This window comes from Apostichopus japonicus, chromosome 2 (assembly GCF_037975245.1).
Source record: "Apostichopus japonicus isolate 1M-3 chromosome 2, ASM3797524v1, whole genome shotgun sequence".
Lineage (NCBI taxonomy): Eukaryota > Metazoa > Echinodermata > Holothuroidea > Aspidochirotida > Stichopodidae > Apostichopus > Apostichopus japonicus.
Genome location: NC_092562.1, coordinates 3,702,320 through 3,720,107, shown reverse-complemented (window position 1 = coordinate 3,720,107; position 17,788 = coordinate 3,702,320). Strand labels below are relative to the sequence as shown.

The following is a 17,788-nucleotide window of genomic DNA, read 5'->3' as shown; positions in this document are numbered from 1 at the left end:
TCGAACAAATAGTACTAACGTTTCACACTGGTATACATTGATCCAGCGAGAGTGCTGCTTCATGATCGGGATTGGTTCAGTTGTCATACATGTTTATGTTATATGAAAGAGGTCAATAAAAGAAAAGACACAATGGTGAAAAAACTGTTCAAATATCTTTTTCGGTTAAAGAGATATTCAAGTGCAAAGTTTTATCAGATTGTGTAGAAACTGCTGAAATCTGACTAGCTGTGATGTCACATCCTCACATTCCTGAAAAGTCTTTGTTTTTTTTCTCTAAATATTTTGTGAGATTTCATGACTTTCAACCAAAAGATATGTCAGGAGATCTCATATTTGTCAAAGGAAGTATTTGAGATTAAACATGTGAAGAATTTTTGATTATATTATGTTCAAATGTGTTAAAAAATGTAAATAATGTTTAAAGAAATATATTCACAAATGTTAAGGAAGTGAGGATGTGACGTCACACCCTCACAGTAAGTCTTTCTACACCAGTCGTTTTCAAAGAAATATTGATATCTTCGAAGTGTCATATCTCCTTAACAGAGCATGCTATCATGGTAGTTTCTTCACTGTTCTTTTTGTCTTTTTGTGCTCTTTCATACAAAATAGACATGTCAAACACCTGAACCAATCCTTTAAACTAAGTTTCACACGTTCAAGGAAGAATGTTTTATTTTTGTGGTATGGCAGTCCTTTTATTATTTTTGCTACGGATATTTTCTTCAATGTGTTTTCGGATGAAAGGATGATGTAGAGGTGGGAAGGGGGGGGGGGGGGCATGGTCGGAATTAAGGGGCGATCGAAAACTAAATAAGAGAACGATTAAGAACCTCAGATAGGTCAGTCAAGGCAACTTGGTAGAAATGCTGGTAATTTGTTTAGGCTGTTGTCGTTGAAAAATCTTCATGTGGGATGGTTAATTAATGCTAATTAGCAGCTGGATATATAGTTCGAAAATCCTCCCGTGACCAAGCCTTTACTGAGTAATGTTCCTCATGCATACCTTGGAATTCAATGCCTGTTTATGCAATTCAGTATATAGACGTGGCTGTAGACGTAGTCTAGACCAAATGAATGGTTATCTTCAGGTACATATTGTTTTAATTTATTTTTGTTGTAGGATGGATTCTTCTTTGTGTCTGGTTCTCGGCGTTCTATAGTTGTTCGCTGCGTTTGACGTATGTCGTATGTCGTAAGCTCAATTAACTCCTTCTTCAAGATTGATTCTGGCCTATGGATATATCCATATATTGTGATTCCGGCCTATGGACATATTCATATATTGTGATTCCGGCCTTGGATATATCCATATATTGTATATCAACAATATATGCCACAATTAAAAAATATTTAGGATTACATTACATTTGCTAATCACTGATGGCAAATATTCTTTGAAAACTAACCATTCATGTCCTATATGATCCTCTTGTGGATTTATCATGATGGGGTATAAAATCGGGAGGTAATTACCTACAAATTGACGTAGGCTTTATATATACTAGACTAGAAGAAAAAGCAGCTATTGTTAAGGAATATTATTTTGCTGCTGCGGATAAATAATACAAAACAAAACAAAACAATTTTCAGCGCAACCTGCTGTTGGCAATTGCTATTACAACATTTCATCAAAGGCTTTGCCATACAATATGCTACAAAGAAGACTGAATATGCTGAAAAAATTGCCAGAAAGTTTTGTAACGCAATCAACTTCAAAACCAGGAATATATCCCATTAAACCCTCGTATTCTGTTCCGTGATTATTCATTTTCTCCAACAATCTTACTTGTTTTAGGATATCACTCTAACATCGTCGATCTTTGCGTCACTATACCCACCTAAGGCTATTTTCGATATTTACCAAACCACAACTACACTTGACTAATTAAATCATTCGATGCGCACATTCTTTTGGGACGACGTTGCCTATATACTATTCAGAGACAACTTTGATTTACCGCGGAATGCACCTACTTAATGCGAAAAATCGAGCCATTAAGTGAGTTTAGTACTCGAATAATCGTTCATTTTTCGTTTTTTTTTCGTCTTGAAAACATTATTCAGGCGTTGCAGGCATTACATTCGCTCAATCTTCTCGAGCGTTCAACTTGGCAATTTTGATATGGCTATATAGAGATCGAGACTAAATAAACGCAGATCACGGAGCTTTACCTTTCACTCGACAATTTCAACGAAGGAAATACATCGAAGGTAATTAACAGTTGTAGTTATTGTAAAGTGTAGTTATTAATTTAAGTATATTTAAGGTGTATCTATGAAGCGACTGTTGGCATAGTTCAGTTAATCACAAGACAACCATATGCTTAGGTACACATCATATACCTAAGTTATATATTATTCTTCATTCTTGCTCGTATATATATATATTTTGCGTCACCCTGATTAAGTGCACTTACTTCATATAGCAGCCATCAAGAGAAACAACATATCGTAAAATATGATAAATTGAAACATTGAACGAAATGTGGTCGATATGTTGGCCCCTGTTGAACAAGATTATGTGTTCTTTATTATCTTTTATAGGTGCGATATTGACTGGTGTATAATATGTTCATGTATAGATTGTCTTCGAAATTGGAATGCACTGAGAAAAGCATTTATCTTTCCCAATTTATATCGCAATTAAAATGCTTGATGTAGAATAAGAATTACCTTATAATACGAGATCTCATTTGTTGCTTGTCCTGTGTACAAGTATGCCTATATGAATTAGACATGATGTTTGCGAGATAAAGTACTTCAGAAGCTTATATAATGAGTAGGTTGGTTTATATATAGCTTAATTTATTCCCATTATTCGTATATCGGACGTTAATTTAAAAATGATTTTGTTTTAATCCGGGTTTTTTTTTTAGCTAAGGTGTACATTATTGTTATAGCTTATTGCTACGTTTTATAGTTTGATAAACTGACTAGTTATATACAAACATCGATGGATTATCAAAGATAAAGATAACGTTTAGATTGGCTTAAAATATGATGCAATTATTTGTTTTATTTTGAGACTAATAAATTCAATTCGTAAACTAGATGTTGTTCACAAACATATTCATCATCTGATCACAAACCTCGCTCTTTTCATTTTAAACTCCTTTTTTTAAATAATGCCTTCCATAATATGAAACAATTAAAATGATATGTTCATGAAGATGTAATTATTTCTAAGTCACGTGGGTCGTGATATTGAACACAATAAGATGTCGATTACACATGTAGTTAACACTGTCGTTTTCTACGTTTTCATGAATAAACTTAGAAATAACCTTTAAGTAACTTGTAATCTACCATTTAATAGATTCATAGTGGATCGAAGTTTTACAATCATCTGAATTTGTTTGTCTTTAACGTCTTGGTAAACTTTAAGGATCCGGTTCAGTAGTTTTAATTATACTCTATATCTTTTTTTGAGCAATAGAAAAAAGAGCGACTCACAATGCGCATAATCATTTTCTGTGCAACAACTTAATTCCACATTCGTGTAGATCAGGGTAATCTGATGCGTGAATTATTTCTGGAATTAAGTCGTGAAGCGCAAATGATACTGATGAAATTCCTACTTTTCAAAGTCTTTCAAATCACCAGCCAACCGTGTGACTTCCATTTGCTTCCATAGATGTTAAAATAAAACTCCAATATACATGCAATCTCGACTTTTAATAACAGGAACGACCTTAGTTGAGATGTTATTGCAAGTTAAAGGGATGGAGTTATCGAAGAATAATCTACTGATCCGCCCAAATAGAAAATGAATAATTATTTAAATTAGCAAAGGCAATGCGTCCTCTTCCCAGTGTATAAAATGACATTTTGATTTTGTATTGCAGGTATTGTATGCAAGAATTTATGAAACCCAGTGTTCTATACCAACACAAAAGACAAATTTTACATTCATAAATTATGAAGAATTAAGGTGATTTGTAAAATGACCTGAAAGCAGAAAAATGTTAAGTCTGTGATTACTACTTTCATTTCTTATGTTGTTGTTAATAACACCAGTGCAGAAAAGAATTATGATAAAAGCAACTAGACATTAAAGAACTTATAAAATGTTATTATTTTTAATTATTCAACACTGAAACAATGTCACAATGACGTGACGGAACACCAACTATAGGCCTTCATAAAATAACCTGACTGGATGCTGTTAATGCTCTTTAACTACGGTAGATTCTAAACTCTCATAACGATGTATTTTAAAAGCTTGACTCTGCTAGTTCCACTTAAGTTTATATAATGAAGCTAAAGTTAAAATTTTTTGACATTTTTCAATTTGAGTTTTGAATATTCTCAATTATACAGAAGTGCTGTTCCACTTAAAAAAAAGCTTGATAAACTGACATGTCAGGATCAAATTATGATTACAATTCCAAGCGTTGAAAAATTTATTAAAAAGATATTAATATTTGTTATGAATCGCATACTAAGTTGTAGCCTTTAAATATATTTTATGACCCATCTTCTCTTCATAAATGTAATATATAGAACAGGGTTTGAGGTAAATCAGGTTTAAAGACTGTTCTTGTTTTTTAGTTCGTTTACAACTGTAGCTGATCTTGACGATCTATTAGCTGTATCAAATTTACTGCTAGAAATGCAACTTAATTATTTCACCGAAGCTCAATTATAAATATCAAATACGATATCTTCAATTACCTCTTCGCAAAATGAAACAATAGATGAATATATTTACCAAGACCTTAATACTGTACCCGGACATCAATGCAGGGTATGTTCCCATGGGACCATTTCATAGACATTAATCTTCAAAAATATTCGTCGTTAATGAGAAAGCAAAGAATAGTTTCGTAGGTGGTCGTACTACTGACTTTATAATCTAACATTTATGACGACTAATCAATCTAATTAATAGCTCATGCAGATCATTCCGCAAAAAAAAAATGAATCGAGGAAAAACTGTAATAAACTTGTTTATTGCCACTCTGAGGATAGCTAGGTCGGTAAGATGTTGATGGTTTGGACATGATCAAATCGCTGGATGAGCGCACATAATTTGTCAGTGAGAATAAAGCTTCCATCAAGGCAGAATTTGTAGGCATATATTTTTTTACACGGAAGCGATACATCTGCTTTTCCCATTCAGGTTGCGATAAACTGGAAAATATTACGAATGGTTTCTACATGCCGTTACACTAAAACAACAAGATGTGATCGACCGCGGTCTTAATAATAGTTCCTACACGAGAATTATACACTGAGCTTTTATTTTGAATAGAAAAGTCCATCATTAAAAGGTTGTACCGTGACTGCCATTGTACTACACATTGGTGTACCAGCTATTACTTTTCCTGTTTTAAAATGATGTGTGATAATATGCACATTCGGAACGACGTCCTTAATAGACTTAAGCCTTTTTCTGCAGAAAAAGAAACCATTTGCTTAATTTTTAGTTTCAGTTACATTATCTATGCAGTATGATTCATATGATGGTATATAAATATTGGTTTAGGCTTACACCTGCAAGATGACATACATCTTACCATGCAGAAAGACTCATGTAAGCCACAATAGGTTTGTAACTTATACATAGCAAAAACAAAATGGCTGTAAATGATGCATTTAACCCAGTTCATGAAGGGACACAATATATCAGATATAAAAAAGCGCAAAACCTTTTTTACACACGACCATTAATTAAAACAAATACCTTTCAGATATAGACTTCAGATAGGATAAAGGGAAAAGAGAGAAAATGTAATTAAATATTCTGGTAATTAACTCATTTTAGAGAAATTTCCTCAAAGTAACTTTAGTTTTTGAATGATCATATACACAAAGATAAAGAAAAGTTTCCCTTCTTTTCATTATAGTCAAGTGATTCTGAGCTAATTTCTGAGAAATATTGAGCTTTATTATTTCTTTCGTACTTTTGATGATCTTGCTGGTACTGCACATTTGCGTGCCAACGATATGGCACACTGCTGTGACTTTTCAGAAAACCTACTTAGTACATAAATGCTAAACAACAATTTAATTCCATTCCATTGTTAGAGCTTTCCCTTCTCCAAGATTTTGCAGACATACGGCTCTTTTGACAGAAATATAAGATGAGAGGGAAATCTCATTATGGCAAAGAATGACTTTACGTGCAATATTTATTTCCATATATAACCTCCAAACTAAAACTTATATCAGCTCAATTAGTTGCATATCCATGCCAGGGTATACTATCGATCAGGAATTTCTTTAACGTTTGTAAGTTTTATCAAGTATACCTTTGAACACCCAAGGCTCACTTGTTCCAATTGGCTTGAACATTATAGTCTAACACAAATATAATGGGGCCCGTTCCATAGATAGGCACTGCAACAAATAAAAAACAGTTTTACAATTCAGTAGTTTGTATAAACGTTTTTATATCAACTACATATAGATATAATTGAAGATTTCAAGTGAAAACTGCATGTATGCGAGCATATGCCTAATTAGGACCAACTGACTTATGCTATTTGTATATATGTTGAACAAATCGTAACAATTTGTTAGAGATGAACGAAATGCTTGAAACAATGTTCTATTTATACCAAAGAAATGTTTCTAAAGAACATGATAACTGTGGGGAACTAGTCGATGGAGCGTACTCGTGATCTTATTTAATAGCAGATGGTATATCGTTACTATATTACTATCCACTGACAGCTATGGTGCTATCCTTATACATTCGCAATTTCAAATTGGTAACAAAATAGTTCGTTTGCAACGTTTACGAGTATCCACGATCGTTTAAACTTATCACAGTATACTTCAATTGAATATAAAATGTCAACAATTTATCAGATTTATTAATGAACAGGGAGAAAATAACATACGAATGACTCGAAAGGACACTCTTTTTAATTAGAGCGCACTGAACAAAATAATTGCGATTAAATAATTTCTTCTCCCTGTTTATATCTTCTTAAACTCCGAGAATTACATCTCCCTGATTAATTAAATGCAATTAATTATTGCAAAACGCTTAAAAGTTTAACTTTCACAACTTTCATCAATCTTGTTACGTGGGTATAATAAATTAAATTATTTTTCTCTCGATCAAATTGCTGATAATAATCACGTTTTCAATTAATATCATATTCATATATCAATATGATGTAATAAAGTATATTCAACTTACTGTCTTTAACGACGTTAAGTTCATTAAAGCTATAATCCTGTAGATAGTGTAAGACACACCCATATGTGAGGGTTTTACTCACCAATTTCTAACACTGCATTTTAAAGAACAAGGTATTCTTGTCTCCACGGCACGCATGTAGGTAGCGCTTACTTGAACAGTCTTTATCTACACTTACTTCCTGGAGAGAGTAATTTGCTATTCAGTGTTATTGTCTTATCTCATTTATTTCTAAGTCCAATCCACTAGTCTTCTAGATCATCACGAACCCACCAAGAAAACTTTTGTCATTTATTAATATTATGACAATATATGTATCATATGAGTAACACAGAATATAGGTATTTGTGCAAAATGTACTTTGTAGCGAGAGATGCATTATAAGCTAAAAGTTAGCTTCCTTTTGCATTGCCTTAGATAAAGGGTTTTGTATTTCATAGGCAACTATAAAATTCCATAGCATTTCAGTACATTGTAGACTAATAAACTTATACTTATTATAATTGGTATTTTATCTTTAGCTTTTGAATATATCTCAGGTATGTAAATGTGTCCGGATCATAACGTGTCCTTAAATAAGTTAGAACCATTAAATGCTTTCTAATTAACTTTTATTTGGTGAAAATGTCCTGAGAAGCTGCCAAGTTTGATACATTTGAAATCACTTTTTCAAAATAATCAGTAGTTTGAAAACAATAACGTTTCAAGTTTTTTTGTTTTTATTTGTTTTAGCTTTAACTTCATCAAGCACATGATATTGGCATGCGTAGGATGTCATAAATGCATAATATATATGTTCCATGAATGAAATCATGCACCAACTCCAGCTACGCTGGGTACAGATCGAGACGCTTCAGTGACAGCTAGCATATGGTGAACTTCCACTCTCTGAGCTATCACAAAGTACTACAGAGAAGACTTTGAGATTCTTAAAGAATCCATAAAGTGCAATTAGAAAGCAATATTGCGTGTTTCTCAATTATATAAGAAATAGCGATATATCTCATGCAAATAGAAGGAAAAAAACTTATTTCTATGGAATCTTCACTCTATGACGTCGTCAGTAAACGTATCCTTTGAGATCACAAGCATTCTGATATTTCACTTGAAATTCGATCCTTTGTAGCAGCTGCACGATTCGATGTAAATAGATGACAGTTACAACCGTCATGATTATTCTTATTTCTCTTTATTACTAGAATTTCGCTCACGAGTCTTTTACTCTTTTTTGTGTCTTAAAGGTTACAACCATGCCACGGAGGTGGAATTGGAACTTCCTCTTAATCCTCCTCTCCCAGATCTATGGAAATGTGACGCCGGTAATATCTCAGGGTAATCTGGTGCTAATAGCTTTTTACTTTTCCTGTTTTTAATTATAATATAAAACGCAAAACTGAAAGAGGTTCATTACACCAGAGGTAGATATGTGCACTTTGCAAGCTGCTGGTGAACTTCTGATTTGGATTAAAGAGATGATAAATAAAGAAAAGTTACAAGTAAATATCAAACCCGAATGATTTTGTAAAGTGCTGCAAACCAGCTATTTTCAATCAACGTTGATAATCACAACAACGCCAGCAAAATCATCAACATATCATTCTTGTACCCGTTCTCTCGATTTATTTTATATTTAAAATAGCACTCTTATGGAGAGAAAAAAGGAAGATTAGGCGGGGTTGATTTTTGGCATTGCAAAAAATATCAAATGAAATGGTTGCCAATGCATAATTGTACCTTCACGGCACTTTAATTCTCAGCTTGACTGCTCCAGGTTCTTCTTGCTCACCTATGAGAAAAATATACATGACACTCAGAAAACTTCACATGACATTACCTGATCCAGTGCATAGGGAGCACCATTTATTAACTGAAAAACGTAGCATAGTTTTAAAGGTTGATTTCTGAAACTGGAATAGCTCTACTGGCATTCTATTACTGGCAATCATTTTTTGGTTTTTTTTTTTTCGTTTTTCTTAAACTATTATATAGCAGGACTAAATATACATCCTGTTTAAATTTCAGAGGTTCCGCAATGCTTAAATATTCCTTACAAGTAGATGCAAAAATAACCGAGAACCCGAAAATCCTACATTTTGCCGAGTTTCTCGTTCTTTCGGTAAGGTGAAGTACTGGTTACAGACTTCTGGCAAGTACCAGTGGAGTCAATGTGGAAAAATTTAGTAGCCTAAGTATCCGTTACATGACTTGATTTGCAGAATCGTCCTGTCGCAACTACATCTACAACAGGACGGTAGAGCCAAAAAATTGTCATTAAAGAGTAGAATGGTCATTTCATGGCACATATTAAATAACTCATGTACGTAACTATAGTGTCAGAATAAGAATCAATTCAAATGTCGAGAGAGCGGAAACCAAAATGAATAATTATGCTGCCAATCTCTTTCCGATAGATGACGGAATGTGTCACTACCAGCGATGCCAGGATAACATGACTTGTCAATGTGACAAGCTTTGCTATTACTACAGAGATTGTTGTGAGGAAGTTATGTCTGACATAGCAGCTGCATCATATCATGAACCAGAATTTATTTCGAACGAGCATCTTCAATGTCGACCTTTTTCAGGCTTCTATGCGACCCCATACAGAGCCGTGTCCAATTGCCCATGGTACATTGGCTATTGGGTTGTGAGTAGCTGTCCAAGTACAACAGTTGAAGCGCTTAAGAAGAAGTGTGAAAACGACGAAGCTCTCATCGTGGATATAGCAGTAAGCTATATAAGGCCTGTGCAAGATGTCTATGGAAACCTATTCAAAAATATCTATTGTGCTCGATGCCATGGTGTGTCAGAAAGGGAGACACTCTTTTGGGAGGTTGAGCAAATTTGCAATGATTGTCAAGAGAACTTGTTGTTAAGTTCTCATCATCGAGTTAATCGTTCAAGTAGCCAGTGTTTTCTTATCCTAGGTGATCCACTGCGTACCACCCCAAGTTCCAATTTCACTGCCGTAATAAAATCAAGACTACGTCAATGCAACCATACAATAATCCGTTCATGTCCGCAAAAAAGTGACTCCGAAGACATTGCAATGTGTTCTGGTCAGAAGGGATTCTCATCACCAGTTTATGTTAATAATACATTATTCAGAAATATATTCTGTGCGAAATGCAACGGGTTGACGAGCCTGCAGAATTGGTCCTGCGAACTACCAAGGAGCTCTTGCCAATGGGTACATATACTAAGTATGGAGGATGGAATATCACTTGTGGATCCTCTTTGCAGTCTTCTTCAGTGTCATCGGCCATCAAAACTGTGCAGCAGAAATGAAGGTCTTCGTCACTACCTTGTGTTGAAGATAAACCGCCAGTACAAATGCTCCTTTCTTGACACCAGAGCCGAAAATTGTTTCCTTGACGTTTTTTTGTTAGCCAGCGAGCGTCCCTATTTTCAAAAAAAGTCAAAACTTGCTCCGATTTGGTACAGAGATATGAAACGGGACGAGATCTTTTCGCTCTTTCAAATATCCGAAAATACAACCCAACAATGGCTGTTAACATTTGAACGTAGATTACATGAAGTATCACAGCAACTTGTTTCCAATAAAAGGTCTTGCTACTTGGAATTCATCGATTTCATTGAAGTTTGTAGTGGACAGAGCGATGAAAAACTGGGTGAATGTCCAGGTACGATAACGGAAATAGACGGTGATGGCATTCTGGATGACGAGTATGTTATTATTGAAGAAATTTCTGCTAACGCTTCAGTTAAAATGAATCTTACTTGGTACATGGTAAAAACGCGATTTTTTATAGATTTCAATCGCTCATCTCCCATAAAGCGAACAATTATTTGTCTTCAGCCGGATAAGAACATGCGAAGTTGCGCATTGAAGACTTTTGGGGAAATTTGCTCCGCAGTTGCTGTTACTTCACATGTTGCAACATTCACAATCTATGCTTTACTAAAGCCGTTTCGTAATACTTTTGGTTGTTCCTTAATGTGTTTCATCTTGTCAATCACAATAGCTGTTTGTCTCATGCAATTTGTATCAGGAAACATATCACAGGACGGACAATTCTGTAAAGCCATTGCTATTTCCTCCCACCTCTTCTGGCTCTCTTCATTTTCATGGATGACCGTGTTAGCGTGGGATTTATGTGCTACACTATCCCCTTCTAAAATTCGTTTAAAGAATGCGTTTTCCTTTCGGCGATTTGCTCTTTACTGCTCTCTTGGATGGGGTATGCCGCTATTTGTCATTCTTATATGTATACTCCTGAGCTTAGTCAATGCAGGTAGAGTCTTCGAGATTTATGGCCTGGTTAAAGACGGTACATGCTGGCTTAAGGATCCGTTAACAATCTTATATGCCGTTGGAGTTCCTTTGTTAACGTGCATTGTGATCAACTTATTCCTATTTGCTGTGATCACCAGAAACCTCTATCAACATCATAAAAACTCCAAACATCTGAGATCTATGGAAGCTGCTCAAACCCTGGTGGAAATTCCAGTTGAACTTTTGAACTGGGTTCAACTGGAATTTTCTATACGGAAATTGGCCCAAATTTGAACTAGGTTGAACTGGGTGAACTGGGGTTCCCAATGTTTTACTGGGTTCAACTATGTTTTACTGGGTTCAACTGGTTCAAGTTCAACTATGTTTTACTGGGTCCAACTATGTTTACTGGGTCCAACTGGTTCAACTATGTTTTACTGGGTCCAACTGGTTCAACTATGTTTTACTGGGTCCAACTGGTTCAACTATGTTTTAATGGGTCCAACTGGTTCAACTATGTTTTACTGGGTCAACTATGTTTTACTGGGTCAACTGTTTTACTGGGTTCAACTGGGTCAACTATGTTTTGCTGGGTTAAACTGGGTGAACTATGTTTTACTTCTTATATTTTTAAATAGTTTGAACTGGGATCCTCAACTGGTGTTATCTACACTTATATAACACCACACTATAAGAAGTTTTCATTTGTTAACGGTAGATCTATATTGTAAGTATTAAGGGTGTAAGCCACTGAAATAAATGTTTGTTCTTGATCAGAGAACTCTGGGTTTGGTGTGATGACCTAACACAGAGCAAGAAACATATAAAAATGGAGAAGTCAACTGGATTGGATCAAAAGAAATTATAATTATGAATAACGAACAATGTACAGCTGATCTGGGCCCAGTCAAAGAATTAAATGAAACAACTTGCAGTCGTGAGGTGCGCACCCAAAATATAAAGAAATACGCTTAATTTAAAAGTCTGTTCTGGGTGAGTTGGCCTGCTGGTGACATCAAGTATTCTACGACCTCAGACCTTCCACGACATCAGATATTCTACGACATCAGTATAGTTGAGCCCAATAAATGGTTTTATGAATGTCCGATCCCAGCAAAAAAGTATCCTTTAATTTATATGAAATAGTGTTCCAGGGTATCCTTTCAGTAAAATAATGTCAACATCCTTTGTAGTAAAATAATGTCCTTTATGTATAGGTGATGGTGTCCTGGAATATCCTTTATTGTAATACAATATCCTTTATAGTAAATAGTATCCTTTATAATAAATAGTGTCCCAGAGTGTCAGTTGAATATCACAACTTCCATAAAATAATAAGGTCTACAGTAACTTGAACTATGTAAATTAAGGTTTAAAACAAACTATCCAGCCATTAAACTATCTTTCTCTTCTTGTACAACTGCCTTGCTCAGATACTCATAGCCAATTGCCAACTCCCTATACTGTACCCTCACAAAACTCCTTTGTTCCTAAAATATATACACACAGACCCCATTTCCTGTGAGGGCTATTTTCCAGGAAGAACAAGATAGTTGCCTAGCAACCCAGAAGAGAGAAAGTTTTTAATCAACCCTTTTGCTGCCACAAGACAACATACAAATGTACTGTACACATGTATAACCCTCTGTACAATGAGCACTGCACTAATAAACAAGTAAAACTATGTTACAAAACAAAACTATATGTAAGAGCTGACTATCTTACACTGTACAAATGAAGCCTCACTTGAAATTAGATTGATAGTTTAATTATATGTTCATAATGTTCAGTGTAGGGCATCCTCACATTTGTAGCATATACGTGTAATGCTGTTCACTTTACTAGGCTAATGACTTTTGCAAAGTATGTTAAATGCCAATAGGACACTTCATGTTTGAAACAACAATCAAGGCAATTGCGTAAATTTTGAAAACTGCTATTATGTTTGCTAGTTGACGATAACTTTCCTTAAATCATGCGGCTAAATATAGGTGTTAACTTGAGTATAACTAGGTTAGGCCCCTATAAGCTAGGCAACTATAACGTTGGGATATGTCTAACGTTAGTAATTGTACCATGTGATATACCTAGTAGGGAACCGGTTTGTTAGGCCTAGCCTATACTATAGTCCTAAGTCACTAGCCTATATACAAAGTTTCTTTTCAATTCAAATATTTATGATAAAGAGCACGTTTACAATCAATTATAATGTTACAATTATAAGTTAATAATATAAAGATACTGCAAGATCACAAAGGAGGGAACTTAGCCGCGGTAATAATTTAAAATTGTTTGCAAAATCGGTTACAAATGCGATTATTCTGAGAAGCTTCTGTTGCCGTATGCGGATTCGGAATTTATAAATTTAGCGCTTACACAAAGGACAGATGTCAAAGTTCAAATTTAGTCGGATCATACTATTTTGCACTAGGAAGGCATTTTGCCTACCAATTGTTCAAATCGACGAACAAAGTATAACATTATTTTTTTCAAATTTATTATTTAGGAAATATTTCATATTTGTAATCATTGCGGTACAAAAATGTAATCGTTTCATCATATTGTGATAAATTTGACAAAGATTTATTTTACACCCCTCATAAGTTGGCTAATTTAGCATTTTCAGTATATTACGATACGGTTACTGCTTACGAACTTACATTATAATATTCTTGATAATTACGCCTAAAATAAAAGCAGTCAACATAGCCCAAACCCAGTTGAGCCAGTGTGAAACCTAGTTCAACCCCAACAGGGCAAGTTCACCAGTGAACATAGTTCAAACCTAGTTGGGCTTATGCAAACCAGTGAAACCTAGTTAAACCCCAGCTGGGTCAGTTCACCAGCCAATAGTCCAAACCCAGTTGGGCAGTGCAAAACCAGTTGAAACCTAGTTCAACCCCAACAGGGAAAGTTCACCAGTCAACATTGTTCAAACCCAGTTGGGCTAGTGCAAAAACCAGTGAAACCTAGTTGGAGCCCAACTGGATCAGTTCAAACATAGTTCAAACTCAGTTGGGCCTGAACAAACCCAGTTGAACATTGTGTAAACCCAGTTGAACCTAGCTCATGTTCAGCATAGCCCAGTTGGAACCCAGTAAGACCCAGTTAAACACAGTTAAAAACCAGTTAAACATAGTAGGCCCTAGTAGAACCTAGTTGATTTTTTAACTGGGTTCTACTGGAATTTCTACCAGGGAATAAAGAATAGCATTATCGAAGTTTCTGTGTTTGTAAAGGTGAGAGTATATTTTCAAATTCATCTCAGTTCTAGTATCCCTTGCATTGGCAATTTCCATTTTAAGACACCCAGGGCAAGGGTGATGTTTGAGTTTTGTTTTTGAAAAGTCCCTCGAAAGTGCCCCTATTCATAGCTGTGTTGGATCTTGTCCCATTTTCTGTTATGAAATAGTGCCGTAAGCCTCTGGTATTTAAAAAAATGTCCATTTGTTGATATATATATATATAAATAGAAAAGATAGATATATATATATATATTTATATATCTATATATATATATATATCTATATATTTATATGTATGTATGTATGTGTGGGTGTGTGTGCGTGGGTGTGGATATAGATATAGTCATAGATACAGCGTTTCGTGATTTAAATATTGTGTGAGTTACACTTTTGGATGAATTTTTGTGAACTGTTTGTGGAGTTTTCTAGTCATGCATGAACTAAAAGTTAATTTATACAGTCTGGGTAAATAAACAAATATTCAACTTTAATTTAGTGTGAGTTAGTGTACAAGTTCATAAGGTACATCACCTGCCCACGTATTTGATTTGTTATATATATTGCGCTTTCATCTGGCATATGATATGAGTGCATGTGGTTGTCAAATGCACAGTGTCAAATAAGATATATTTAGATCATAAAAATAGCTTAATAACCGGAACAGATGTTTCTCATTTGTTTCACATGAGCGGTAAAATCATTCATACCTTAAAGGCATAGACAAAATCACTAGCCCACTATCACTATCAATTACCTGTCTTAATTAATAACAAGATTTTTTTACTGATTTATAGGTTTCCATGTTGATGGGTCTGTCTTGGCTTTTTGGATTGCTAGCCGATTTTACTTCATTTGATGTGCTGTGGTGGTTCTTCTACTTCTCATTTCCACTGCAAGGTGTCCTGATTTTTGTATTTTTCGGACTAAGTTTCAAAGCTAGGACTTTGTGGAGAGCTAAGTGGAACATAATTTTACGCAATACTTCAATTGGTACATCCAACTTTTAGCTAGCTGTGGCATTAATCCACTTCGTATAGTTTGGTATAAAGGAGTAGTTGAACATTACGGTTGAGATTCAATCGTGTTAACAAATGCAGAAGGATCATCATCCCATGTTGGCATTATGAGAAAGTCCATGTTAAGCCATATAATCTTAGGATAAACAACCATCGTTTCATGACGTTTTGAAGAGCAAGTCCTTGATTAAAAACCTCTATGTTAATTAAACTTTTCGTCTGATACAAAATTTCGAGGAAACTATATATATATATATATATATATATATGAACAGCAATTCGCCGCCAGTTGATATATGATGCCAGCTTAAACTCAGTTAGGCCTACTTGGTGGTTAGCAATGATTTGATAGAAGGCAATTCATTTGCTAAATGTAACTGTCAGTAACATTTCATTTATATCGTTAGTAAATAAACTTGGTTTAAAGTATTTATTGCATTCATTTGATCATTATTTCGTCTCCGCAACGAAATACTATACAGAATGTATAGTGCCGTTATGTCTCTTAGCTTGATGTATGAAATAACACAGCCAACATAAAGTATCAAAGCACCACCTGTATCGCCAGGCAAATTGATAGCCATAGAATAGTTAAGTCGGTCTTTTGAAGAAAAAAAATCTGGCAAAATTTACTGCTAAATACGCCGCACGAATGATATAATCATCGATGACGAAAACTTTGTGCAGATCGTATAGTGTTTTAATTATCCGCCGACGATATGTTCTTGTCGCATTTAATAAATAGCCACCAGAAAACATCACGAGAATATGTTGCAGAACGATATGCATGGGTAAATGTGGCAGCTGCATGATGAAAGCGTTATCATACCACTATAACACAGAGACTGCAATAAACTATTTCGTGACTGGAGTTTTACAGTCTACTTATATTGAGAGTTTGTTATTATAAGAGACTGTAGTCAACTAATTTGTGACTGGAGTTGTACAGTTTAGTTATTATGGGATTTGTTACTATAGGAGACTGCAGTCAGCTAATTTGCTGGAGTTGTACAGTCTACTTATTATGAGAGTTTGTTATTATAAGAGACTGCAGTCAACTAATTCGTGACTGGTGTTGTACAGTTTAGTTATTATGGGAGTTTGTTATTGTAAGAAACTGCAGTCAACTGATTCGTGACCGGAGTTTTACAGGCTACTTATTATGGGAGTTTGTAATTATAAGAGACTGCAGTCAACTAATTCGTAACTGGAGTTTTACAGTTTAGTTATTATGAGAGTTTGTTATTGTAAGAAACTGCAGTCAACTTATTCGTGACTGGAGTTTTACAGTTTAGTTATTATGGGAGTTTGTTATTATAAGAGACTGCAGTCAACTAATTCGTAACTGGAGTTTTACAGTTTAGTTATTATGAGAGTTTGTTATTGTAAGAAACTGCAGTCAACTAATTCGTAACTGGAGTTTTACAGTTTAGTTATTATGAGAGTTTGTTATTGTAAGAAACTGCAGTAAACGCATGCGTGATTGGAGTTCTACAGTTTAGTTATTATGGGAGTTTGTTATTGTAAGAAACTGCAGTCAACTGACTTGTGACCGGAGTTTTACAGGCTACTTATTATGGGAGTTTGTAATTATAAGAGACTGCAGTCAACTAACTCGTAACTGGAATTTTACAGTTTAGTTATTATGGGAGTTTGTTATTGTAAGAAACTGCAGTAAACGCATTCGTGATTGGAGTTCTACAGTTTAGTTATTATGGGATTCTGTTATTGTAAGAGATCAGCCATATATATATATATATAGAGAGAGAGAGAGAGAGAGATATAAATATATATATATATATATATATATATATATATAGATATATATATATATATATATATATATATATATATATATGTTATCAATGTTTTTATTGTATTTTGTATCATTCATTGTATCAATGTTCTTTGTATTTTGTATCATTCATTGTATTGCTCACCGCAGGTATGTAATTTCCTTCTGGGATTCAATAAAGTTGACTTACTTACTAATATATATAAATATTTGGGGGGGGGGGGTATTGAAGCATCTCCATTACTTGAATCAACATTGTCAATACTTAATTAGTTACATAATGAACACCAAGAAATAGACTCTTGGTTGGATAATCTTCTTTGCTGATGTTTTCAC

The 17,788-nt window shown here is 34.5% G+C and overlaps 1 protein-coding gene across 3 annotated transcripts; it reads left to right on the top strand.

Moving 5' to 3' along the window:
* Positions 1–1,448: 1,448 nt before the first annotated feature.
* LOC139974563 (uncharacterized) lies at positions 1,449–17,542 on the top strand. Of its 3 annotated transcripts, none has more exons than XM_071981805.1 (5): positions 1,449–2,204; positions 8,402–8,491; positions 9,571–11,613; positions 14,598–14,635; positions 15,436–17,542. In XM_071981805.1, exons 2-5 carry the CDS (start codon positions 8,410–8,412, stop codon positions 15,646–15,648), a joined length of 2,376 nt encoding a protein of 791 aa, XP_071837906.1. In that variant the 5' UTR covers positions 1,449–2,204; positions 8,402–8,409; the 3' UTR covers positions 15,649–17,542. The 3 variants fall into 3 exon arrangements, with proteins under 3 accessions (XP_071837906.1, XP_071837897.1, XP_071837916.1); XM_071981796.1 differs by having other exon boundaries at positions 1,449–2,217; positions 8,401–8,491; XM_071981815.1 differs by having other exon boundaries at positions 1,452–2,217; positions 8,401–8,478.
* Positions 17,543–17,788: the final 246 nt, after the last annotated feature.